Raw genomic sequence first — 27,158 nt, 5'->3', positions numbered from 1 at the left:
TTTTCCCCTTTAAATTTAGTTTTAATTTTCAGTCAAAGTTATACATGCACATAGTTTAAACAGTCAAATGGTTATAAGGTTTATTACAAAGAGCAGCAATCTGGACTATGAACATTGCCCTGTGCATTTAATCTGGAAACTCACGTTCTTTAGCTCGGGAAACAGTCTTAAATTACTCACTTATTGACTCCTCCCTCCTGATCTCTCTCTCTCTCTCTCTCTCTCTCTCTCTCTCTCTCTCTCTCTCTCTCTCTCTCTCTCTTTTCTCTTTCTTTTTTTGGAATTGCTATTATGCCGGACCTCCTGGACTGGACCTCCAATTCTTTTAGCTTCCTCACTCTCTCCTATTTCGATTTCTTTCTCTTTCTGTTTTACTTTCGGGGAGATTTTATAAATTTTGTCTTTTACCTTACTGGTGACATTTTGTTTTGACTCTAGCATTTTTAATATTGCAAAGCTCTTGTTTTAATCTCTAAATTTTCCTTTGCGAGAACACCCTATTGGTGTTCTAAGGCTGCAATGTCTTCTTATCTTTCTGAAGATACTAATTATAACTTTAAAAGTTTCTTCTCCTTGCATAGTTTTTGTTGTCTCCAAGTTGTGTAGTTTTGTTGGATGTTCTCATTTTTCATGTTGCAGGTTTTCCTGGGCCATATGGTCAGTTTTACCTGTCTGCCAACAGTTAAGAGCAGGCTGCTAAATAGCTGATGGGAATTCCTGAGCGCCTGCACAGGGCGTGTTGCCTTGAGTCTCACTGGAGTGAGATGTCCGGGCTGTTTAGTTGGAGAACCTCTGATGTCATTACGTATAAGTCCTTTCTTTTGAGGCAAGTCATGCTCACCAGAGAAGAGGCTTCCAGGCTCCTGGCTGGGAAGGGTGAAGGCCTGGCTGGCGTCATTCTTGAAGGCAGCGGGAGAAGAGGGCTGGAGTCTAAGCGTCTGGTTTGCATGTGTTTCCTTAACCCTCCCCTTCTCACTATGGCATCCCTGCCTCTGCCTGTACGTGGTGTTTCCCAGTCCAGACACCCTCCTGTTTCACCGAACAGAGAATAAACCCATCTTTTGCCAGGATGAGGAGGGAAGTACCTTGGCGTTGCAGGTCCAGGAACATGGCTTAATCAGAACCCATAATGCTAGTGTACCCATGAGCTCCCTTGCAACAAGCACAGGAGGCTGGTGTGTTTGCACAGTGCTAATTTACCCTGGGTGCCTTTCTTGTGTCCATCTTTTAGGAGCCCCCTTGCTTGCCCCAGGCCCAGGTGAGTGGTCAGAATTAGCCTGATAGTCATGGAATCATCTTCATAGGAGGCTCATCTGAGAGTTCATCCAGGCCACTGAGGCCCAAGCCCATACTCTGGTCAGGTGGCTGGGGCCTGGATCAGGCTCTTTCTCTCTGGTGCTGTTAGATAAAGACTCTGGTCTTCTCTCCCGGCTTCTTTCAGACCAGCCCCAGTGATAACCGTCTTCAGTGCTTAGGAAGGTCAAGGACCATACTGATCTTATACGGCTGTTGTGAGGATTAAATGAATTGGTATGTGTAAAGCATTCAGAACCGTGCCTGGGTCACAGGCAGCGCTATGTCAGCAACTGCTATTGTAATTACCATCACTCTGGCTACAATTTTCTTTTACTAGCACTTGGACATGAATTACATCACCAGGCTGGCTCTACCCACTATTGAACTGGAATTGTCTGTCCTTTTGGGATGACGTCTTCAGTGTGTGAATCTCCATCACTATTTTGTTTTTAAGGTTTGGGGAGGGAACAGGGGGATGCATTTCAATACAGCCCCGTACACTGGCCTAGATGATTGGGGTACAATCCATAGAGGTCTAACTTAGTTTTCTTTGCAGCTTATTATTTCTATACCAGTGGCCCCAGTCTGCAATTTTGGAATACAGTGTTGAGTTCACATGGGCACATGTTTAAAGATGGCAGTACAGATCCACTCCGAAAGAGATATTTGTGGCCTCTTTAAGTTTTAAACACTGCTACTGAAATGCCCTCATTGACCTGGGGGCTTTGTTTGGGGAGCAGGATGACTCTAGGGGCCTGTTCGCCTCTATTTTGAACTCCAGGGAGTCTCTCCAAGCAGAGCTGACGCAGCACCTTCTCTGCCTCACTTCCCTCGTTTCCTCTGTGGCCGCAGATTACTGTTCCCCAACCCCTGGCCTGACTCTGGACTCTCCCCCATGACCCTTCCACAGGGATCAGACGACCAAATACTTCACCCACAGTTGGATTCATCTGTGCCTACATTGGACACTCTTTTTGGGGGGCTTGAGCCCTGACTCTTATTTCCTCCCTAGCAAATCTGGTACCCTTCTAGAAGCTGTGTCTGGGTCCAATATCTTGAGCTCTGGCAGGGATGCCTGGGAAATAGAGAGCACTGGTCCACAGGACTCTGACAGAGAGGTGATACCTGGTGTGGTCCCTGTACGTCTCTGCTGACCCTGGAAATGCTCCTCTATGCTGGCCCACGAGTCCGTGGAGTAGAGTGGGGTGGAGGTAATGGCTGGGGCTGCAAGGAGCCCTTCCCAGGGAGCTAACCTTGGCAATGGAGGCCCTGTTTCCTTGTGGCAGCACGGGGAGTTCCACTCCATGTTCTTCCCACTGACGCGCAGTCTGTTCTCTGGGCCCTACAGGTCTCCCCTTGTCACCCACCATGTTTTCAGCCCCCAGGAAAGAGTCCCTGAGTTCTTTCTCCTATTGTTTCTACTGAATGGCCAGCTGGATGCCTCAGCCATAAACTAACTTCTGCTCAGATTGGTTACGGACCCTTCACAGACCCCTGAAATCTACCTAGGGCACCAAACCACCTGCCAGCTGGCTCACATATCAGATTTTGCCCTGATTTCTTGGTTTCCTCTCTGTCGATTAATCATGATATGAATGGATGCTGACCGTGTGTGTCAACATTCAAAACTTTGGTTGCTGATGTATTGTCGGCCACAGTGTGGTCCATTATCTAAACATTCCTTCTTGCTTCTCTATTTTTCGCCAGTTTTTAGGAAGGAGCTTATCCGGAGCATAGTCATCAGCATCATTTTCCTTTCTGTTCCCCTTTGCTTTGTGTATCCATGACTGCAGATACACCCATTCACAAGCAGAAGCAGTGGTTTAGAGAGACGTTTGACCACCTGTTTGCAATCGCCAATTCTGCAGAAGCTGGAGAGACTTGTGTTCACCTGGTGTCTGGGTAAGAGAGGAAATCTGAAGTTATTTTAGCATTTAGCTTGATCCTAACAGACTGTAGAATTCTACACAAACTATTATTATTTACTATGACCAGAGCTATGACCTAGAGGTGAGAGAATTTAGAAGAACATTTTAGGCTTTACTGCAAAGAACACAAGAAAGACAAGTTATAGTATTAGATTTTTTTAACAATAAACAACCATTACAGTTTCTCATCACAGATACTATTTTGAGTTTCCTCAGGGGTTATGTAGTGATTTGCAAATATGGCTAAAAAATATGTCAGGTAAGCAATGAGCTTGGGTTATGTGGGGATGACATGGACGATGGGGAGCAAACAGGTGTGACGTTGGAATGGGTGCAGGGATCCAAAATATAGGGACATCTTATATATGTCATGTCCTCGGAGAATTAGATGTTCCAAACAAGTAAATTTTGTAGATCACTAAAGTTACCTTTTTAAGTGCCACTTGGGAAAAAATTATTTCTAAAATGGTTGGCACACTTCTATTTGATTCTGATTTCTGATTTCAGGAGCATGTGTAATTAAACAAAATAATTTAAAAATAAATCCTATGTAGCATTTCTCACACAAACTAGCATTTAAATTATGACAATATCTTTCTATATCTTCTTAAACAGAGATCACTAACCAGTCTCACCTTTACTTTCTGCCTTTTACTTTCCGACATAGCCTGTATGTCGTCTGTGTTATCCTGTGTGAGAACACAGTCATGCCGATAGCCTTTTGAAGAGCAGAAAGATGTGTGCCTTTTGCTAAATTCTCAAATCCACTGCATCTTTTGTCTGTTTCTAAAAAAAAACAAAGCACAATTGTCCTCTCTCCTCTTTTGAGATCAGATAGTCTGTTGACATTTTCTGCTGGTGAACCTACCTGCGTCAGGCAGGCTTCTATCCTTTTCCTCTTTTTGCCCTCCCTCACCATCACAAACACCCAATGACGGTGACATAATTAATTTCCCAAAGTCCCTGTCCAAAGTAGCAACTTTCACTTCTCTACCTTCTGAAGATGGATTGATGTTACAACTCTCTCCCAAGTCAGCTGATGAGTCACAGAGAAAAATGGTTTTCATTGATATAGGGCCACTTTTTTTTTGTCCAAAACCAACATGACCGTGTTTTGTTCACAAACCTTGGTTCTAAGTAAGTTTTGGAAACAGCTATGTCCAAAATTCAAATATACTTTCAAGAGTAAAACTTGGCCACCATTGAGGGTATTATAAAAAATGTACTTTAAGCTACATTCTAAGAGAGAGTTATTTATTTCCTCAGATGAATGACTTTTATTCCACTTGCTTCCAAAAAGGATTTGGATCAGTCAAGCAAAGACAAGGGCCAATGTCGTGTGCATATAGCCTTACTCATCTATCTTTTCCCTCAAAACAATTGTTCAACATTCACCAGTATCAGGTACTGTCCTAAGTATTAGGGATATATAAATGAGCAATTTGGTACATACTGCTTGGCAAATAGTAGATGCTCACTAAATATGTGTTGAGTGAATTTTCAAGAAAGACACACATGGTTCTGCCCTCATGTAGCTTATGGTCTGTAGGGAATATCCTAAATCTAATGCATTAAAAGTGAGACTTTGAGTTGCCAAGGGAAGACTACAAGGTGCTAAGGAAGCGTGTATCTGGAGAATAAACTAGCTCTGGGAAGCTGTGAGAAGCCACCAGGAAAAAAAGTAATGTTTCAGCAGAGACCATCTGGATGAGTGTAGGTTAGTCTGGTGATGTTGTAGAGGTGAAGGGGGCAAAGGCAGGGTCCGGAACAGAGGAGGAGGCAGCATTCCAGGTAGAGGTACCAGCATTCCAGGTAGAGCGACCAGCACATGCATAGACCTGAGTCTAGGGTGACTATGGTGTGTTAAAAAATTCTAGGGTTATGGGAAGCCCCTGAGGGATTTTACACAGTGAAGTACCTGATCATATTTACATTTTAAAAATATACTGTCTGTAGTGTAGAAGACAGATTTGTAGAAAGAGAGAGGGTGGTGAGATAGATTAGGTGTTGATACCATGGATAGAGTGTAGATGGATTTGAGAAGTGTTTAAGAGGAGATGTGATGGGACCTGATTGTTGATGACATGTAAGAGAGGAGAGAGAGTCAAGAATGATTCTTGGGTTTCTGGAGTTAGCAGCTGGGTGAATGGGGGACCATTTTTTGAATTGGATAAGCCTGGGGGAAAGGGTATTGGAAGCATGCGGGGTGGCTAATGTAGGAGACAGGGAGCTAGCCATCCAGTGGGGAGCAGGCAACATGGGTCTGCATCTGGTTTTGGAGCTCAGGAGAGAGGAGAGGGCTGGAGATGTAGGCTTCTGAGTGGCCTATATGTGATGGTGAAGATATGGAAGAGGGCAATCTAGCCCAGGGAGAGTGTGAAGAGTGAGACAGCAAGAGGGCCCAGATTGAAGTCCTGCAGCAGACAACATTTGTACCTTCCATGGGGTCCATTTTGCATGAATTACTTAGAGATATAAATTCTGGCACATTAATGACCATCTCATTAGCAGCCATGTGCAGCTCTCAAATGATTTTCCTTGCTATTTTAGAGCAGCCATGATTTACAACATGTACGCCTTTTGATGAAAACATCCCAACACTTCTAAATCCAAACATATGCCTAGCAGCTATTGGTAGCAGTATTACAGGCTTCTTGGTAACGACCAATATCATTCCATTCTCATCCACCCCCAACTGTGACTTAACAATTACAGGGCTCTTTCTGACAACTCGGCTTCTCCTATCAAGTACTCAATGTGATGACCTACAACTTAACTTAGAAGTTGTACCCCTGCCTCCTTCACTCCCACCATTACTATTCCAATTTAGATATTTTGTTCAGAATTGAGGCTGGCCTTTAAACTTTTGATGGCTTGCTTATAATTTATGTAAAGCATTCTGCAAAACAGAAAATCTTCCCTCAAATATGCATAATCATAAGTAAATAAAGAGAATCTAGGCAAGAGCTTTTTAGAAAAAGAGACTTAAATTGAATCTTTAAAAGACACAGTATCTTTTAAATGTCTTATTCCCCCAATCATGAACATTTTAAATTTAGCTACTGAGTTATCTGAACCCAAGAGAATGGATGAATAGATCTTTTTCTCTTTATTTGTATAGGAAATGTGATTTTTCAATGCTTTAGAGAATGTCACGTGGGGTTCACTAGAAATGTGTTATTTCACAAAATTTCAGGAATTTTTTTCCACTTAATATGTTTGAGTTGGCAGATATTTGAGAGCGTTCCTTCTGAGGAAGTGCCATTCTGGGCTGACGTGGTTCTGGGATTTCGAAAGATGACCGAGGCTGAGCTGAAGAAATTCCCTCAACATGTGTTTGGTCAAGCTTTTACGACCCTGAAATGTGAAGGTGCTGCCTACCTCCCATGGTTGGAGAAAAGGTTGGTTGAAATGGCTCTTCGATGTTTCCTTCATCTCTCATAGCCATCAATAACTTCATAGCTATTCATAAAATGTATTCTGGAAATTCTCTGTGGCCCCTCAAAGCTCTTGCACTGAGTCTTGCAGCCCACAAATGGCTAAGACTTTGTAAAACACTGTGAAGATAGTGTTTGTGTCACAGGAGTGAGTCAGTCACCATGCTAGCAGTAACATGTCCATCTCCTACTTCCGGTGCACACCTTGACACACGATCTGGTCCCCCACCCCACCCTGCAGTAAAACCCACTTATGGAAACAGTATCTTCGTTTCCTCACCTGTAAAATGGAGAAGTTTGGAAAATACACTTCCAGCTATAAAATTAGATGATTTACTCTAGTTCTTTAGATGAGAGAATCTTATGCTTATTATAAATTATTTTTGAATTTTTTTTCTCATTAGTGATAGAGAAAGTAACTTCATTATTTTCTTTTGTTATAAATAAGAACTCTAAAATATGAGGGCTTATCTAAATTATGCAATTGCTTTCTCACCAACGTTAGCCCAAAATACCTTGAACTTGCATTTTGGCTTGGTTTTCAGGACTTCTATTTCCAGTTTGTTGGGAAACACATCAAAAGCATCTTTATTTGAGACACATCAATAAATCTCTCTATAGTTTAGTCTGGAAATTGCAAGCATGCTGGGGGTTGTGACACATTGGCCCTTTCAATATTCAAATCTGCCTGTTTGATAGTTGAATAGGAACAGTGTGAATTATTGTGTAAATATTAGAAAAGTGACTTGAGGTAAGGAGTGACAACAATGACCTGGTCCCAGATGTAAGATATAGAATAACTGACTCAGATAATTCATTAATTCCACAATTCTTTGTTGAACACCTACATATACCTGGTATTGTATTAGAAGCTGGTCAAAAAGAAGGATAAAATATGATCATTTTTATTAAGGAATTTATACTATATTGGGGTGATAGTGTGTATGTGTGTATATATGTGTGTGCTTATATTTATATATTAATTAACAATTACAGTAACACATATGGTAAGGGTTAAGGACAGATTTATGAGCATTAAATGGGAGCCTAAGTCCATTAGCTACATTTCATGAGCATCATGACATATTTTTATAGCTTTGTAAGTGCTCTTCTCGTTTTTACCTCTCAGCAATTTATTTGAGTCATTTTACTTTTGTAAGTTCCAGTTTCATAAAACGCACACATTTGTGCCTTGTTCACTGGCCCATAAACCATTGTTTGTAGACTAAATTTGTACCTGAGTACACCGGTTGATAAATTAACATTTTGAGCCATCACATGATGGAGTTGCCCATCAGCCAACATCTGAGTTTTAGCAGTGTCACCACCTTTCCTGAGTGCCAGTCTTGTATAGTGTTGCATTTTGGTCGTTGTAGTATAAAAATGACTGGAAAAACTTGGTAGTGCTAATGCTAGTGATGCAAAGTAGAAGCATCATATCTTTATCTTGATTAAATTCAGATAGCAGAAATTATTAAGCACGCCCAAAGTGGCAGAACTTTACTGTCAATGTGGTGCATAATTTTTTTAGTGATAAAATAACAAAAATGGAAGAACATGTACAAAACATTGGGTGTAATTTTATAATTTGGGGTATTTTTAGTGCTTTTGGGCTGAAGCTTCATTATTACCTCCAAAGCTATTGTTTGGCTTCCTCATCTTGGATTTTGTCTCAATGTTCTAGAAGGTCTGTAGAAAACCTGGCTGGAGCCCTGTGGTCTCTGGCAGATTGGGACGAGGTGGGTGAGGGAAAACCCCACAGAGTGTTTGTTCCCATCACAGAGATAGTCAAGGGCTGGCGAGAGGCTTCTATGTGTGAGGTCGGCCAGGAGGTGATCAGACATGGTCACGGATGCAGAGCCGAGGGAAGTGGACGAACTCTTGTAAACCCTTTATCCGCATTCCTGACATTTTGCTTTATCGGCTTCTCTCTCTATACATATTTTTTCCCCCGGAAGCATTTAAGGTTAAGTTGCAGACATGATGTCCCATTATTCCTAAATATCGCCACGTGTATTTTCTAGGAACAAGGATATTCTCTTACATAAACACAGTACTATGATTAAAAAAAAACAACAACACAAAAACCCAGGTATTTATAATGCGACAATACTATTATCTATGGCATATTTTGCCAATTGTCCCATAAGGAACTTTACACAATAAATATATATATTTCTGCTCCATGATCCAATCCATGATAACACATCACACATTGCATTTAGTTGTCATGTCTCTGTAGGCTCTGGTCTATCTTTGTCTTTTATGAACTTTACAACTCTGAAAGGTACAGACTAGTTGTTCTGTAGAATGTCCCTCAGTGGGATTTGTCTGATGTTTTATCACGATTAGATTGAAGTTATGCATTTTTGATGGGACCCCATAGAGGTAGGTGTTGAATTCTTGTTGCATCGTATTAGGAGGCGCATGGTGTCACTTTGTCCTCTTCTAGGGACTTCACCTTTGACCACCTGGTCTGCCACTGATCTCCACTGTGAAGTTGCTGCTTTTCCCCTTTGCAAACGATTTGTCAGGATATATTAATACCTTGAGGCTATGTAAATATCCTGTTTTTTCCCACACATTTACTGACTAGTTTTAGCACCTATTGATAATTATTGCCTGAATCATTGCTATGTTTGCCAAGTGATAATTTTCTAATTTCTCCTACATTAATTTGCTTTCTTCTATAAGGAAGAGTCTTTTCTTTTCCTGTATTTATTTATTCAAGTATTTATTTGTATCAGTATGGACTCATGGATTTCTATTTTTTTCTATATATTTCAGTCTTTTACTCTCTTTATATACTTTGATGTTCAAATTGTCCAAGATTTGGCCAGTGGGAGCCGCTTCAAGACATGTCTGCATCTTTTCTTTCTTTCTTTTTCAGTACTGTCTTACTTTTGGGAACAAGATTCCATATACCCCAGTTTGGGAAGAAAAACATTTTCTTTTTATAAATATTTTCCTTCGTCGTTTCTTTAATGGAAACCTGCAGCAATGCCATTATTTAAAATTATGGACCCAGTGCAGAAATACACTGCCTTTACTCTTTCTTCCTTCCCTTTCCCTCTGTCCCCTGAAGTTTCCCTCCGTCTCACTTTAGGGTAGAGCTAGAGGACACACCCAACACCAGACCCCCCTCTACCTTGTCTGGCCTGGGACAAGAATGAAAACAGTAGCCCACATGCAGATGTATAAATATTTAAAAGTTCTCGGTCAAGCTGACAAACCTTTAAGTATGATATAATTTATCCTTTTACCTTAGCAAATATGCCTTATGACCACCCGAAGGCCAAGTTTACATTTAGAATTCTTGGATTCCCAGGAGGGCTGCACCTTAACATGGCAGCCATAGGTGCATGCCAGGAGGCACCCGAGCCCGTATACCCAAGCTCCATCCATACCCTCCCCCAGAAAATAGCTCTCCCTTGGCCACCCTGTAGGCTCAGGGGCGCACAGAGTGGCATGGTCTGCGCCTCAGAAGACAATGCAGGCCCTGGAAGTGGGGTGGGAATATGGAGATCCTGGGTCCCCAGCTCGTGGACTGGAACTGAAGGGAAAGGGCTCTGGATGAGCACATCTCTCGGGCCCACATACTTACCTCTCACTCACAGCTGGAGAAGGGCCAGCGCGGGGTCTTCTCGGTGGCCCAGTGGAAGGAAGGTACAACTCAGATTCGTCAGGGTAAGTTCTGAGTCCTAGGAATAGTAATCAGGGGGGTGAGAGTGTGAAGAGTTTCTCCCAATCTTTCACCAAATCATTGGCTATTAAGTTGAGACAGAAAACTTACACAGAATTCTCCCTGGGAGAGAGGGCACATTGCTCTCAGTTTGCTTTAAGGGATGAACAGTAGATAAATCCTTGGAAGATGCGGAGTTTTGCAGGGGCAGAGAGGGAGCATGAAGGCCCAGGATCCCTGAAGAGGTGGCAGAAGGGGTGTGTCACGTGGGAGAAGGCAGAGGCAGGGAAGCCAGCGTGAGTCACCCCCACTGTATGTGTCCCTTCTCCTGAGGAGTCCTTGGAAGTCTCCCAGTTTGTCTGGGGCTGCCCTGGGCAGTGACAAGCTTCCCGTGGGTGGAGGTGGGTGGTGTTGTCTCCACACTGGACTGTGAGCGAGGGCCAGTCCCCAGCATGGCCACAGTTCCAGCTGTTCTCCCCCTCTGGCTGAGAATGAATGTTTAGGCTCTGGGCCACCCTCAATCATTTTCACACGGAAACAATTAGAGCTGACCCATGATCAGCACAGGTTTGAAGAGTGTGGGGCCACTTACATGCAGATTTATTTTTCAATAAATATACACGTATGGTTGGTCCTGTATCCTCAGGTTTCGCATCTGTGGATTCAGCCAACCCAGATGCAGAGTGCTGATTGTATGCAGTGTTCTATGACATTTTATATAAGGGACTTGGAGCACCGTGCATTTTGGTATCTGCTGGGGGTCCTGGAACCAATTCCCCACGTATACCAAGGGACTGTATTTAAGTTTTGGGGAAGTCAACAGTTATGTGGGGATTTACGACTGCGTAGGAGTTGACACCCCGAATCCCCACCTTGCTCAAGGGTCAACTGAATTATCAGGATGATTTGTTCTGCCTGCTTCTAAAGTATCACCTTCTAGAAAACAGACCCCTTATTTCCACAATAGCCTTATTTTCAGGCCTAATCTCTAACTGTGGTATAAAGGCCTGGGGAAAATCCTGCTACCCTCTCATTAGTTGGAAACCTGTTTTCAGCATGTTACTTTACTTGAAATAACTCCAAGTGAGTGGTACTTTATGCCAGTGGGAGCCACCTCCTGACTGCCACACCATCAGGCATGATGACCAGCGAGCTGGGGTTTGTGCCTGGGAGCACACTGCTTCCTGTCTGTTTTTAGGTGACAGAGTGAGGGAGAAGAGACCCGAGGGGGGCTGTTCTTGACTCCATAGAGTCCTGGGGAGGCCTTTTCAGTCCATTTGTTTGATGTATATGTCCACCATGACAGTGGGCGGGGACACCAGTGCCTCAGATAGACAGTACACCCCGTCTACTGAAGGAAAGCCACCCTACCCCCTTCCAGCACCCCCTAGGGTCCCTGGTATCTCATGCTTCCTCCTGCCGCTCAATGCGGGGCCTGCACAAATAGCGCGCAGAGGCCTCCACTCTGTGGTATTAGCTGCCCGCCTTCCCTCAGTGCCCGGCATCTGGCCAGGAGAGAGAGGGTCACAGGTCCTCTTTCCTCTTGAGAGAGGCTCCGTAGGGCAAGGACTCCTCTAAGACCAAGGCAAGCGTTTCAGGGCAAGGATTTCAGGCCAGATGGGAGGCAGGGCCACCTCGTGGTGGAGAGTGGGAAGGCCCCGGAACTCACTCTGGGCTGCCACCCACTCTCCTCCACCGGAAGCCACACAGGCACTGCTTGTTCCTCACACCCAGGGTCTGTTTTGTTGCCGCCTACACCCCTTCTACACAATGTGAATGCTCAACCAGCAATGTTCTGACTCAAAAACAGGCATTTCACTCTGCAAGCCATTCGACAATGGCTTCACCCTTGGCTCTATTCTTCTGAAACAATATAAACTTACAGGAAAGAAAAACTGTTTTAAACTACAAATTAGATCTTTATCACTTTTCAAAGAACAGAAGGGGTCAGCTCCCTCTCAAAAAAATACATATATATGTCCCCATCTCCAGTAGTATCCAGAACAAACAAATGAACAAAAAACCTCTGAGGTTTAATCAGCCATGCAGATCGTTTTATATCTTCGGCCAGTGGAGGCATCTTCTGTTGCTTTTTATTTGCCCCTTCTAGGAAATGAACCGTAGGGGCTGTAAGTCAGTTGAGCCTGCCTTTTCCTCAGGCATCCAACCTAAATAAATCATCCCAGCTGACCCAGCATTGTCCTGCCTTTGATGACATCCAGCAAGTTGGGTGCCCATTTCTGTGCCAGGGACCTTATAACTTAGGTGCATTGCTTACTTTTAGGAGGCCATGCCTTACTCTGTGGCCCTGATAAGGCCGGCAAATCACAGCACTGACCACATTGGGCTTCTTTCCCTGCACTTTCCTTCCACTCATCTAATAATTATTCTCTGCTACTTTCCCTGGGAGAGTCCTCTGTCTCCTATCGCCTATGTCTTCTGTTCTCCTACTTGGTCTGACTCACAGCACTGCTTACGAAAGAAACTCCTGTGATTCTCTTGGCATTTGGACAGAAATATGGATTGTCTGTTAGGAATGTGACAGGTTGTCCCTGCCTTATCCTACCTGCAAAGGTCCCTTCCTGTGTACAGCAGACAGCTCCCCTGTACAGGGTACAGCTCCCCTGCACCCAACACACACCATGCCTGCTAGAGCACAGCCTTCCGTTTTCAACATATTTAGGGATTTCCTCCCCAGCCCCCAACCAGAGGAGCAATGGGCAAAAGATGGCCCCCAACACAGGTCTAATGTGAGCTCTCCCCTTTTTCCCTGGCTATGCAAGGATGAAGTGGGAGGGGACCAGCCAGGAAGATGGAAAAATGATGGTGTTTGTTTTTTCTGATGATGATAATAAGGTTTAATAGAGCATAGATGGAGACTGTGTGGGCTGCAATAGCCTTGGGGGCTTCAATAACTTCAAAGGCTTTCAAGTGGGAAGTAGAGTGCAGTTAATTTTATTAGAATATGCATTGCAAGGAAATGCATGAGGAATATGGTCATCAGGTGAGATAATGTTGTTAGGTCAAAACTAGTTTCCATATACAAGGTCGGAAATTAAGGTCGAGAACTCATCCTAGAAAAAGTACTACATACCTCACTGCTGAATATCACTATAGTCACCTTCCAAGTACTCCCCTTGGGAAGCTATGCACCGACGCCGGCAGCTAGTCCACCCTTCAAAGCAATTTTGGAACTCTTTCTGGAATGGCCATCAGAACAGTCATTGTATTACCCTTGATGTCCTGAATGTCATCAAAATGTCTTTCAATATTTCCTTTATCTTTGGATAAAGAAAGAAGTCATTGGGGACCAGATCAGGTGAGTAGGGAGGGTGTTCCAATACAGTTATTTATTTACTGGCTAAAAACTCCCTCACAAGCAGTGCTGTGTGAGCTGGTGCATTGTCGTGATGCAAGAGCCATGAATTGTTGGCGAAAAGTTCAGGTCGTTTTTGTCTAACTTTTTCACTCAGCCTTTTCAGCACTTCCAAATAGTAAACTTGGTTAATTGTTTGTCCAGTTGGTACAAATTCATAATGAATAATCCCTCTGATATAAAAAAAAGGTTAGCAGCATTGTTGCAACAAATTCGAGAATTTAATTGTCGGACCTCTTAAAATGCAAGAAATCCCATGTATCATTCACCAGATTCCTCAAATCTCTTTTATTAAAGATTATTATTAAAAATATGGCTAACATACAATATTATATCAATGTCAGGTGTACACCATAGTTATTCAATATTTATAAACCCAAAGAAGTGATCACCACGTTAATTCCAGCGACCATCTGACACCGCACCACACTATCGCAATATTATTGACTATATTCCCCATACTGCACATCCCCATGACTTATTTGTCGTGGACCTGGAAATTTGGACCTCTTATTCCCCTTCCCCTTTCCCCCCTTTAAAATTACATTTAACATTCAATATTAGTTTATATTAATTTCAAGTGTACAGCATAGTGGTTAGACATTTATAAAATTTAAGAAGTGATCCCCCTGACTAGTCTAGTACCCACCTAGCACTATACATAGTTATTACCATATCATTGACTATATTCCCTATGCTTTACTTTATATCCCTATGACTTTTGTAACTACCAATTTGTACTTCTTAATCCCCTCACCTTTTTCACCCTGACCCTCAACCCCCTCCCATCTATCACCCCAATAAATGTAGTACCCCTTGACACCATACATAGTTATTACAATATTGTTGTCTATATCTCTTATGCTATACTCTACATCCCTATAACTATTTTTTAACAACCAATTTGTTGTTAAATTTGGTGCAAAAGTAATTGCGGTTTTTGCAATTATTTTTAACTTTTTAAACTGCAATTACTTTTGCACCAACCAACTACTTCTTAATCCCTCCCCCCTTTTCATCCACAGCTCCAACCCCCCTCCCATCTAACAACCATCAAAATGTTTTCTATATCTATGAGTTTGTTTCTGTTCTTTTTTGTGTATTCTGTTCTTTAGATTCGACATACAAGCAAAATCACATTGCAGCTGTCTTTCTGTCTGACACTCCACTCAGCACAGTCCCTTCCAGGACCATCTATGCTGCCATAGATGGCAAGAACCCATTCCCTTTCCTGGCCGAGCAATTTTCCATTGTATATATGTACGACCTCCTCTTCCATGGACGGCACTCAGGCTGCCTCCACATCTTGGCCCTTGTAAAATGCTGAAATGAACATATGGATGCATAGGTCCTCTCGAAGTAGCATTTTGGGTTTCCTTAGATAAATACCCACAAGTGAGATTACTGGATCCATCTTTGTCTCTTGTTATAGTCTTTGTTTTAAAGTGTATTTTGTCTGGTATAAGTATTGTTACCCAAGCTTTTTGTTTGTCTGTTTTTTAATTTTCATTTTCATGAAATAACTTTTTCCATTCCTTTACTTACCAGCTGTGTGTGTCTTTCAATCTGCTGTGAGTCTCTTGATTGCTATTGGTATGACAGTAGGTGGGATTGACCCTCAGGCTGATTGGCTGTAGGTTTGGCCATGTCCACAGCTTACAGGCTGCTGTGGGGGAGCTTACTCCACTTAGTGGGATTTGCCCCACCAGGCTCTGGTGCCTGTTGAGACTGCCCTTTGTGTGTGCTGCTTGCAGCGCTAATTGGGTGGTGCTGTGTTGTGATCTGAAGCCAATCTCCAAGTATGGTGGTTCTCGTGCCTATTGGGAGGGGCTCTGGTGCAGGCCAAGGTCATCCACTGTCTGAGAATGGCCGGGAACTACCTGGTAAGAGCTATAAAGCTATCCGCAGTTATTTGCTGCCTGTGCTAAAGTTGGAAGCACAGAGGATACCTGGCAAACCAAGGTCGGCTCCCACTAGTACCAGGCCTGGGGCAGCTCCACAAAAAGCCAGGACACCTGGAGGCCACCTGCCACCTACTGGCTGCCTCAAGTTTCAGCCGCTGATAAAGCCTCGTGCTGTATTCAAGTTGGGTGAGGCAGGGCCTCAGGGAGTTACTAGAGTGGAAAGAGTTGTGGTTACCAGGTTAATGTAGACTCTGGTTTGGTGCCAGTGCTGAGCCTGGAGAGACTCAGCAAATCTCAGAGCACACTGAGACCAGTTGCCGCTCACCTGGGGCCCGTTGACTCCGATAGTTTTCTAATAAAGAGTGCAATGTGGGTGGGGTTGGCTGCATGAGAAAGTGCATCCAGCATTGGGGGAGTTGGGTGGGGCAGGTTCCCAGTCAGTCAGGAGGGCAGAGCTGCAGAGCTCACCAGGCCAATCAGATTCAGATTTCGCCTGTGGGGAAGGGCTCAACACAGCAAAGATGGAACCTGCCTGCCAGCTGCACGAGAGAAGGAGCCCACACAGAGAAAATAGTGAATGTCCTCCAGCCCTGCCCTGTAGCCACACACCTCAGTCTGCCCCCCACACGCCTCTGAGCCCCCCTGAGCCACCATCCCTCTGCTGGAGCCCAAGGTGAGTGCCTGCGAGTGAGAGAGTCTGTGCGCGGGCTGTTTAAGAGGACATCTGGGTTTCCTGCAGCCTTCCATCCCACCCAGATGGTCTGAATCCCCAGTTTTTCACAGCCAGATGTTGTGGGGGCTCCTCTTTCTGTCACCAGTACTCTGGGCTGGGGAGGCCGGTGTAGGGCTGGGGTCTCTTGCTGCTCTGGGGGGAACCAATGCGGCCGAGATATCCCTTCGCAGTTCTCAACTGCTACACGGAGGTTTGGGGTTAGCCAGTTCCATGTCTCCACCCCTCCCACCAGTCTTGACATGGCTTCTTCTTTATATTATAAAACTTCAGCTGGTTCTCCAGGTTGATTGTTCTAAAATTTAGTTGTAATTTTAATGTGTTTACGAAATGAAGCAGGCAGAGTGTTTATCTACTCCGCCATCTTGGACCTCTCTCCCCAAATCTTAAACTTACCATGTTTGCTTTATCCTTTTCCCTCTAAATATACGTTTTTTTCTGAATCATTTAACTGCAGATATGATGCCACTCTACCCCAAATACTGAATATGTATTTCTCAAACCCAGCACATTCCCTTGTATAATCAAGGTCAAGTAATCAGGATGAGGGCATTAAATGAACATAGGTACATTTCTGAAATCTACAGACCTTATTCAGATTTTCCCAATTTTCCCGATAACATGCTTTACAACAAAAGAAAATCCAGGATCAAGTGTTGCAATATACATATGTATAATGTGTACTGTATTTTCCTGTGTATAATGTGAACTTTTTTTGTCCAAATTTGTGAGGGAAAAATAAGGATGCGTATTACACATGGATAGTACTAATCCTGTTTCCCTGAAAGTCTGGGCCAAAAACGTGGGTGCGCATTATACATGGAAGCGCATTATACACAGCAAAAATATGATATATTGATTAGAAGCAAGTTACTAGATTTTGCCCATATTCAGAGGGGAATTAGGCTTCAGTGTTGAAGGTCAAAGATTTTGTGGATATATTTTTAAAACACCACCATTCATCCTCTGAGTACAAATTGTTTACATTCCTATCACGTGCAAAATTTGTATGTATATGTTTAAAATTTTAACTGTCATAAGCTATTTTAAGTAAAGTCACATTAAGTGTCACTATGAAGACAATTTTTTCTGTGAATCTGTATGTGTAGTGCTATTTGCCGACTGAGATTTTAAATTAGTTTTCTTTTTTCAGACAAATAGACTGAAAATAGTTATTTTCTGATCACTGTTAATAAGGTATCATGCTTCAGGCTTGAAGCAAGGGCTAAGTTTTTTAATTGGCTACATTTAATAATACATTAATACATAATACCTCAAAGAGCCACCTTTCCTCTCGAGGTCCTTGACCACCATCCTCTCCCAGCTCTCCTTCCATCTTTCCACATCTTTAGCAATGGCTTTCTAGCTCTTCACTGTTTCTCTCCTCTCCGAGCTGTCCTTACATAGTGACTCAAAACTCAGGGCTGTTTCCCTCATTCCAACAAACTTGAAGCTATAGATCCTGTGTCAGCACTCACGGGTTCTTTCTGGGCGGGGTTCTATGCAGAGGTTGAAGGAAATGTCCTCTGACACCTGGGCTCCACCACATCCCTACTCAAGCCAGAGTCTCACCAGTTCTCTTAGAATCGGTCCTCCAGGCTCTGGCCCTCGGCCTTTAATGGAGAAAGTTCTAACCAGTGTGAGGAGCCAGCTGGGGAACAGACACAGCGCCATCCTCTCCTCCTTCCGCCCTCCTTGGCCTAGACACAGATTTTCCAAAAGCAATCTGGTCTGCAGAGAAACATCTGGGCCTTCACAGAGATAATCACATCCCTTCTCACCGCAAAGCCCTCTTAAATCCTTAGAAGAGAGTTTATGTTACATCTGCCTAACTTAGAGAAATATTTGGATGATCTTCCCAGTATAAAGGTACAAGCTGTTAAAATGTTAATAAAGGAGTGCTAAAATGTCTACTTTTGGCAAGATGGAAAGTGCTTAGAAATTTTACATGACAAAAAAGAATTTTTTTCTCCGTTTCTACTCATTAGGTTTCCAAAAGAGTTATGGTCTAAGTTTCAGCCAGCAAATTCCAGGTGTACATAGGTTCCAGGGTGATATTTTGGTTCTGCTGCACGCCCCCCATTCTATCCCTGCTGGGCTGCACCCCTTTCCTGCCCTGACCTCTCACTCCAAGATCTGTGCCTCTTCCCTGCAGCGCCCGCTGCGCAGTGATGCTGTCAAGCTGCCCCATCCTCCGTACCAGAGCTCACCAGGGACCTGCCTTACCCTGCACTTCCACCACAGGTCTCCACGGCAGAATCCCCACCTCCCCATTTAATGCTGCCCTGGAGTCCTCTCTTAAAGGGCTTGGGCAGGGGATGGGAGCTGGGGTGCAGGAATTTCCTCTAGTCCCAAGAGAAGGCAGGGGATGAGGGGACTCCCCTTTGCTCCTGGGAGGTGGTGTGTGTGTGTAAAGAAGTGCTTAATGGAACTCCTGGTGAGTTAAAGGAAGGGCCCTGAAGAAGAAACATCCCCCACGTTTATGGGTCAGGCTGATGTGGTCCAGCAGAAGTTGGCTTTTAGGCTTGGTGAAAATGGACACTCTTGGGTTTTAGGATAATGACCAGAGGACACTGGGCTGGGGTTATGAGCACAGCTTCTTGAGTCCTCCCATCCCCCATTTCCTCATGGGTAGTTGGGGCAATGGTATTCTCCCTGTCCAGGATGAGGTCTTGCTCAGTTGCAGGAATTCCTAAGGGCAAAGTCACTAAGCTTCTCATACCCCTGACCATGTCACTCAAAACCTCCAGAATAACTACTTCGTATGGTCATAAAAGCAGCCTTGTAGGTTGCCTGGTCATCTAATTTAACATCCAGCTTCCAGGGACAGTTTCCTCCTACACTTTGGTGCCATCCTGATGCATTGCCCAGGGGATATACAATAATGACTGGGCATCACCTTGTGGTCACATTGCAATAGCACAAGGATGACTGGTCCCAGGGCACATTCAGTAAGTTTCCTCCTGGAGTATGAGGCGTGGGAAAGACCCAGCATAGCAGTCCTGGTGGGGCCTTCCAACAACCCGTCTACTATGATAATTTCAGAAGTTTCCAGGTAAAGCGTGGACTTTCATCAGTAGCTCAACCAGCAGGGTACCCTTAAAATGGAAAAGGACATTTGCGTTTATTGAATTCTTACATAATCGTCATAAAAACGCTGGGCGCTCAGCATTCTTATCCTTAGGTTATAGTTGAGGAAACAAGTTTAGTGAGTTTAAGAAATTTGCTCCAATTCCAAGGCTGGTAAATTCCCTTATTTTTCTGCATTAGGAGAAGAATTCTAAGTTCTAATTAGGATGGTGGGAACACAGAACATACTGTTTAAATATTAACACATGGAATCCACAGTGTATTATAAAAGCAAAACCAAGATAATGTTCAAATAATGGTCAACTTCAAACGTCTTTTAAAAATGCAAATGTCAGTCTTAGAGGTCATAAAACTAATTAAATGTAAGTGATGTATGGCTTACAATGGCTTTCTAGCTCTTGTGGTGGGCATACTCACATATGTGAGATAGCGGGTCTTGCAGTTTACAGTCGCATAACAAACCCCTAAACCCTTTTTTGTTTCTTATGAAAAACCTCACTGAGCAACTGTACAACGTGTGATGCCCTATAGCAGACTTTTTGTCGATGTTGTCTCATTTCATTTTCACAGTGAGCCTCTAAAGTCAGTATTTTTATGTCCAAATTATGGACGGACGATTAGTGTAGAGGAGCTGAGTACATTGACCAAGGTGACACGACTGATAAAGGGCAGAGCCCTCCTCAACTCTTTTTGGAAGTTTTTATTCCCATTCGCAACTTGACAGATTATGAACGCACTGCAATATGTTGGTCACTATTGCCACAAAATTCCAATTTACTCTTCTTTCTATGACAGTGTCCAAACAAGCAAACAATAAACACTTTACATAGTTATTTCTCTTCTACTAACTTCTATGAACTATTTTACTTCGAAAACAAACAAGGCAGGACCTCCAGCCTCATTCGCTCTCATTGAACAACTTTTAGCTGCACCAAAAGTAGTCCACTGGCTTTATCGGTTCTCCGTGTGGGTGTTGGCTAGATTCTTTTCTTTGGTTTCCTTGTTTCAGGTAAACAACATACTGTCTTTTGTGATTTTTCAGAATAACAAGCAACGTTAGATAGAGTAAAGGCATCTGCACTTAGAACTTCTGCTATTTGGAGCACTGCTGCTGGAAGCACCAGCTAGTGTTTAATAGTGCGTGCACTACCTACTTGTGTGAACTTGAGCGAAAGGTAGGCTTTGGGCTGTTGAAGCCTAGCACTGGTTGGCACAGGACAGGCTCCCAGCAAATGTGTGTTGAATAACAAATGCATCTAGTCCAGAGGTATCAAACTGTTCTTGTTTTGTGGAGATACTTCAGAGGCAGAGTGCTGGGGTTGGTGGGGGTGCAGAGACCTAAGAAGCTGGAGACCTGACCAGCTTACCCGTCAGCCAGACGAGGGAGAAGTTGGAAAGCCACTGATACAATCCAATGCTGTCATTTTACAGACTAGGAAACTGAACTGTGGGGTCAGGGTCTGTGATGCCGTAGAGGAGCAAAGGATCGCTTCCGTTCTCATCAGCTTGCAGCATTTGCTAGAAATGGGAACCAGAAGACAGCGGACTCGCGGCTGATCCTCATACAATTTTCAACTAAACTCTAACCAGGAAGCAGGAGCGGAAAATTCGAATCACTTCAAAGAATTCCTCCTTGCTAAGTTAAAAGCAACATCAAACCATGCCGTCACTTATTCTCAGACACCTCTTATTTATGCTCTGGAAGTTTCTGCCTTTTCTTATGCTTTCTTTCAGCATTAAACCTCTCTTTATTTTTCCTTGAAGGCAGATGGTGCTCAGAACTGCTGGCACGACTGCTTCCTCTCTCTCTCTCGGGCAGATAGTGTATAAGCACTCTCGTAGTATATAAGCACATTTCTGGTATCAGCCCTTCTCAGATTCTCCCTGGAACAGGCTTGAATTGCAGCAGTTAGAGAGAGACGATGCTAATGTGGTGCCATTCCGTGTTTGTCAGGGTTCTCCAGAGAAACAAAACCAATAGGATGTATATATATCAATATCTCTGTATCTCTCTCTATCTCTATGTATATCTATATAGAGAGTATATACTATATATAGACATATATGAGTAGCTATGGTATATAATAAATATACTATATGTTATATTTATTATATGTGAATATGGATGTAATAAATATGATCTATGCTAATATATACACCAATATGTATATTATAAAATAAGGAATTCACATGATTATGGGTGCTGACAAGTCCCAAGATCTGCAGGGTGAATCAGCAAGGTGGAGACCCAGCAGGGCCAACGGCAGGCTTGTGGCCCAGGAAGAGCCAGTGTTTCAGTTTGAGTCTGAAGGCAGGAGAAAGTCAGTGTCCTAGTTCAAAGGCAGTCTAGCAGCAGGAGAGTCAATCTTTTTGCTCTATTCAGGCCTTCAGCTATTGGATGAGTCCCACCCACATTTGGGAGAGCGATCTGCTTTACTCAGTCTACCAATTTAAATGCTAATCTCATCCAAATATCCTCACAGAAATAGAATAATATTTGGCCAAATATCTGGGCACCACGTGGTCCAGTCCAGTCAACACATAAAATTAACCATTGCACAGCCAAACCAGTATTTTATATTGTCTTCAGTATTGGCTAGGGTTTCCAGGTGGGAATTCCCGCCTGTTCTCAGGAATTTTTTCGCTTTCCTGTTCCTGAATCCCAAGAAAAGTTGGTCGGGAAATTGGCTCCTTGAACGCAGGTGGTTGGTAGTATCGGCCGTCACTTTGTGGAAACAATTCATCGTGGAGAACAGAAAACAGTTTATATCTTGGGATTTGGGAATGGGAAAGTGAAAAAAATTCCTGAGAACGGGCGGGAATTCCCGCCTGGAAATCCTAGTATTAGCTAACACGATGTCAAGTGCACTAGGTATTGGGCAATGAGCTGGGTCGTAGGGGTAGTAAGAAGGATAAGACATAATCTCCCTTGAGAAATTTATAATTTCTGGATATTAGTCCCCTAGAATGTATTGTGCTTCATATCTTTTGAAGTACTATCATGCCCATTATTTTATTGGAACTTCACAGCCATCCTCTGAGGCAGGCAAGGGAGGTGTCCTCCTCGTGACACCGACGGGGAAACAGGGTCAGAGAAGTGAGGTGAGTTGGCCAATACCTCAAAGCTAACGTGAGGCAGAACTGGGACTTCGACCCTGCTTTCTGATTCTACATTACCTCTCATTTGGGACTGACTTCATTCTGCCAAACATTTACACGCCCATCTCCCAGCTCCTCTGTCAGCCCTAGACGAAGGGGGCCATGCGTCACACATTTTTGGTCTCTCTTAGCAGTGCCTTGCACCCAGCCATTCAACCTGCATCTGCTGAGCAGAGCTGCTGATAGTCTCGTTTTTATAGTACACCTCCTATATTCTACAAACGACCTATGCGTAAGATTATAAGTCCTGGGAGGAATTGTTTAATGGGTACAGAGGTTCGGTTTATGCCAGATGTAAAAAGTCTGGAGACAGATGGTGGTGTTGCCTGCACAGCAATATGAGTGAATTAAATGTAATGGCATTGAACTGCATGCTTTAATACGGTAAATTTTATGTTACGTATATTTTACTACAATTAGAAAGAAAGATTACAGGGCCTGGATAAGCCATGTCTTTTCATTATTGATATACTTCGTCCAAAAAATCCTTAACAACTGTCATTTAGTCCATTGGCTGCAAATAGTTTGTGTCACTCTCATGCTAACTTCCCGTGATAGACAGAAGGGGGAGAAGCACGTGACCCCTGTCCCAACCATCTAGTTGGGAGACCAGACTAATACAAAGGAACATGCTAGAGCTAACAACATGAGGCAGAATTCCAAGGCAGTACATTTATGTGTTAAACAAATGGCATAAACAAGAAGTGGTTGGAAATTTAAAATGCCAGATTAACTTGGTGTTTATTTGACATCTAAATAACATAGGAACTGTACTAAACATAAAAAGGACAAGGTATATAATTTCCCTTGTTCTGAATTTTTGAAATAGGTTTTTTATGTAGGTTCAACTTTAGGAGTCCCCAGTTTCCAACGATGTGAAGCAGTTGATGGCTAGAATTGGACATGCTTAGGTCCTGGAAGCTCTTAAAATGTTTGTTTTCATGTTCCATCACTTCTTATAAGGGGTTGAACAGGAAGTGGCTAAGGCTCAACTCCCGGTCTCTCGTTCTCCCCAGAGTGAAAGAAAGTGGGGGCGTGTTACTCACCCGGCGAATAGAAGACCTGTGGGAGCTTCACTCATCCTTCGACATCGTGGTCAACTGTTCAGGCCTTGGAAGCAGGCAACTTGTGGGAGACTCGAAGATTTTCCCCGTGAGGGGCCAACTGCTCAAAGTCCAGGCTCCCTGGGTGAAGCATTTTATCCGAGACGGGAGTGGACTGACATATGTTTACCCTGGTGTATCCAATGTAACCCTGGGTGGAAGTAGGCAAAAAGGAGACTGGAATCTGGTCCCAGATGCAGAAATTAGCAGAGATATTCTTTCCCGATGCTGTGCTCTAGAGCCTTCCCTCTATGGAGCTTGCGACATAAAGGAGATAGTGGGCTTGAGGCCCGTTAGGGCAGGCATTCGGCTGCAAAAGGAGATCCTAGCCCAGGATGGCCGGAGACTGACTGTGGTCCACCACTACGGCCACGGGAGTGGGGGCTTCTCTATGCACTGGGGTACTGCTCTGGAGGCCGCCAAGCTGTTGAGTGAGTGTGTCCAAGACCTGGGGACCCCCATTCCCACGTCAAAGCTTTAAGTGACATGACATGACATCACAGCAAATGGCCCTGGAGACTATTTATCATTTGATTTCTTTTCAAAATTAGAAATGATCCAAAATGTATCAGTAGATTTAGGACTAGTACTAATCTAATCTAGTCCTAATCGGATACTAGGCTTAAGTCTAGTACTAATGACATGGGGCACAAAGCTCTATTGTTGTTAAAAATAGAGATCTCGTAAAGAGAAAAGATTTCTTTTAGATCTGGTATCCAAGGATCTATGCTAATTTACAGGATACTGAAAGCTGTAGGGATTTTGACATTTTTGGCTCATAAATCCACAGGAGGAGGTAATGTATGGAACTCACTGAACTCACTGTCAGTTGCAGAGCTGCCCACGATGCTCGAAGGTTGTGGTCAAGTGAGCATTATAATACCTCTAAATAAAATTACGCAGTGATCACACAGCACAGGCTTATTCCATTTAATGGATGATAAAGCATGATTCCTGCTAGAAGAATTCCTGGTAGAAGACAGGGATGAAGTTGCCCATTGGATGTGGTATCAACTCCATATCTGGAGTCAATCACCCAAGGGTTGTTCTTTCCATTACTACAGGTGATGGAGAGCTGGCTTGTTGTACGGCTGACGTTTCCTAAGCATTGTTGAAGACTGAATAGCATGTGCAGCCAAAAAGCTAATTTGCTAATTAAGATGGAAAAATCATTCTAAATGAAATATAACCAGAGTTTTATGCAAGTTGTTAAAAAGTACTGGGGAGAAGGGGGCTGTGTCTCATGGTATAATGAGTTTGGGAATTGCTGAGTTAACTAAATCTAACCTGGTTTCTTGACTTGGGCCTACTCAGAGCTTTGATCTGTTCATGTGTCCTGTAAATTCTCTGGGTTTTAGCTTGAGTGGATGGTAAAGGAGGTGCTATTCATTGAGATGAGGAAGCTTGGGAGAAATAGATGTAATTTTAATCTTAATTTTTGAGGGCGATGGCTTATGTTTAGTGTTAAGTTCTATTTTGGGTATCCTGGGGGAGATGTAGGATTGGCAATGAGAATGTGGGAAAGAGAAAGCCCCCAGCACAACTTTATTTTTACTGTTTCGTTCATTTTGAGCTTTTGAATATGATTTTGTTTGAAGAGAAAATTCTGCTGGGAGGGTAGGGGGGCGGAGGGAGGAAGGAAGAGAGAGAGAGGGAACATTCAAGTGTGGGTTCTTCTCTATAGATTTCCACCAGGGGGTGGTATTGTATCGAATTCAGATAAATTGGTAAAGTCGAAAATTTAGAAATGACTAGAAATAAAAACTGGATACCAAGTGTACTGAGTGAGTATAAGATTCTTTTGAGGTTTTGGAGTTTATATGCCCCAAATGTATATAAACAAATGCATATTGTTTTGAATTCTGTTTTAAGTACTTGAGAAATGCACAAATGTACAAGATAGACTGAAAACACACACACACACTCATCACACGAAATCTAAGAAATAATATGTTATAATAACATAGCATTTTAAAGAGGGAAGTAAATTTCTTAATGGTAAAAAATAAAACTGAAGAACGCTGCTCAGAATAGGTAGGGTTTTAGTCGTTTTTATGGTGGTTTGAAGTGTACTCCTTTGTTGCCCTGGTTTCGATCCTGCAGCATTTTCGTATCATGTTGGCAGGCTCATACTCTATGACCATTGTCTATTTGCTACTCTAGTTTACTTTCATTTTATATTTCTAAAGCCCAATATTACAAGACAGATTGGAGGCTTCTTGGAAAAGTGGTCATGGCTGCATGCCCTATTTCACTTTCACTAATTGCTAAGTATTTGTTCCCAAGAGTCTCTGAAAGGTTTTGGTCAGTATCTGCCAACCCGGCTGCACATTAGAATTACCTGGGAAATTTTGAAAAAATACTGATGTCCAGCCTGCTGTTTTAAATTAGAATCTTTAGGGGTGGGTAGGGCCCTCACATCAGTATTTGTTCAAAATTGCCCACAGGCTTCTAACTGACCGTTGGGGCTGAGAGGGCCTGAGCACTGTCCCCTGTCTCCTCACAGGGCTCCATTATGACCTAGCCTTCCCTTCCCTCCTTACCATCTTGGGGGATCGTCTTGGGGATGTACTCACATAAGCAGGTGTGTCCGTAGGCACTTCTGGTCAAGGTGAGCAATAGGAATTAGCTGTCTCCCAAAGGGGCTCTAGAAATGCTGAGAATCACCTTGCTGGCTGTAGGTCAGCTGCCTGAAGACAGTGGCCAGACGACGTATAAAAATAGAACTCTGACCCACAGGCTGCAGCAACTAGCTTAGGAAACCAACCCATTTTTATAATAACCAGCCCCGGGAGCCAGCTTTCTATGGGTCTTATTTGCAGGAAGCCGGGTTGCTATGTCTAGTAACAATCCAGAAAGTGAAACAATCATTTCTGAAACAATTGGTCCCAAATGGCCAGGACTTGATTAATAACTGACAGCTCCCCTAATTTTTGTCCCATTTCTAACTTAGGACCAACCAGAGAAAGCTAAATATGCCCCGCTATCTAATTACACAGGATGTGGACACCCCACTTCTAGTCAGCCTGCCTACAGCTTTCCCAGGTGGATAGCATCCTGCAGGTACACCTGAAGCCTTCCCTTTTTTCACTGTCAAGCTCCCCACTCCTCTGCCTGTGTTGGAGTGACAGTGGCTGAATCCCTTGCTGTAGCAAGCTCTGAATAAATAGCCATTGTGTTTCTTATTTGGCTGGTCTTTTTTTTTTAATTTCCATCAAGATTTCCTGTCAATATAAATTGAGGTCTTTGGTGATCTGTACTAAGCCCTGAGAACGGACTACTTTGCTGTTTGTTTGTTTTTCCCCCTGTTTTCTAGTACAGACCATTTACAAGTGTTTTTCTGAACATGGAGAACAACCGATTTCTTTTGAAATCCCTGTGTTTGATACAATGTCTACTGTTTGTGGCTGAGCTCAGACCTGCTGTGCCCAGGACCCAGAGCAATACAGCGGC

General features: G+C 43.3%; 1 protein-coding gene across 9 annotated transcripts in view; it reads left to right on the top strand.

The window, feature by feature from the left end:
- DDO (D-aspartate oxidase) overlaps positions 1 to 26,918 on the top strand; it is a 70,941-nt gene extending 44,023 nt beyond the window's left edge. For 3 of the 9 annotated variants that reach the window (XM_033097125.1, XM_033097175.1, XM_033097184.1), the window contains 3 exons: positions 3,090 to 3,198; positions 6,449 to 6,625; positions 23,619 to 26,906. In XM_033097125.1, coding sequence (XP_032953016.1) covers positions 3,090 to 3,198; positions 6,449 to 6,625; positions 23,619 to 24,186 — 854 coding nt within the window. In that variant the 3' untranslated portion in view covers positions 24,187 to 26,906. Of the gene's footprint in view, positions 1 to 3,003; positions 3,199 to 6,448; positions 6,626 to 9,113; positions 9,241 to 9,551; positions 9,663 to 14,834; positions 15,072 to 20,874; positions 20,905 to 23,618 lie in introns of those variants that run through there. The other 6 variants (XM_033097192.1, XM_033097168.1, XM_033097160.1 and 3 more) reach the window with 6 other exon arrangements.
- The last annotated feature ends 240 nt before the right edge of the window (positions 26,919 to 27,158 follow it).

Source organism: Rhinolophus ferrumequinum, chromosome 3 (assembly GCF_004115265.2).
Source record: "Rhinolophus ferrumequinum isolate MPI-CBG mRhiFer1 chromosome 3, mRhiFer1_v1.p, whole genome shotgun sequence".
In the NCBI taxonomy this organism is placed as follows: domain Eukaryota; kingdom Metazoa; phylum Chordata; class Mammalia; order Chiroptera; family Rhinolophidae; genus Rhinolophus; species Rhinolophus ferrumequinum.
Note: the sequence above shows the minus strand (reverse complement) of the source record. Positions and strands in the feature narration are given on the sequence as shown.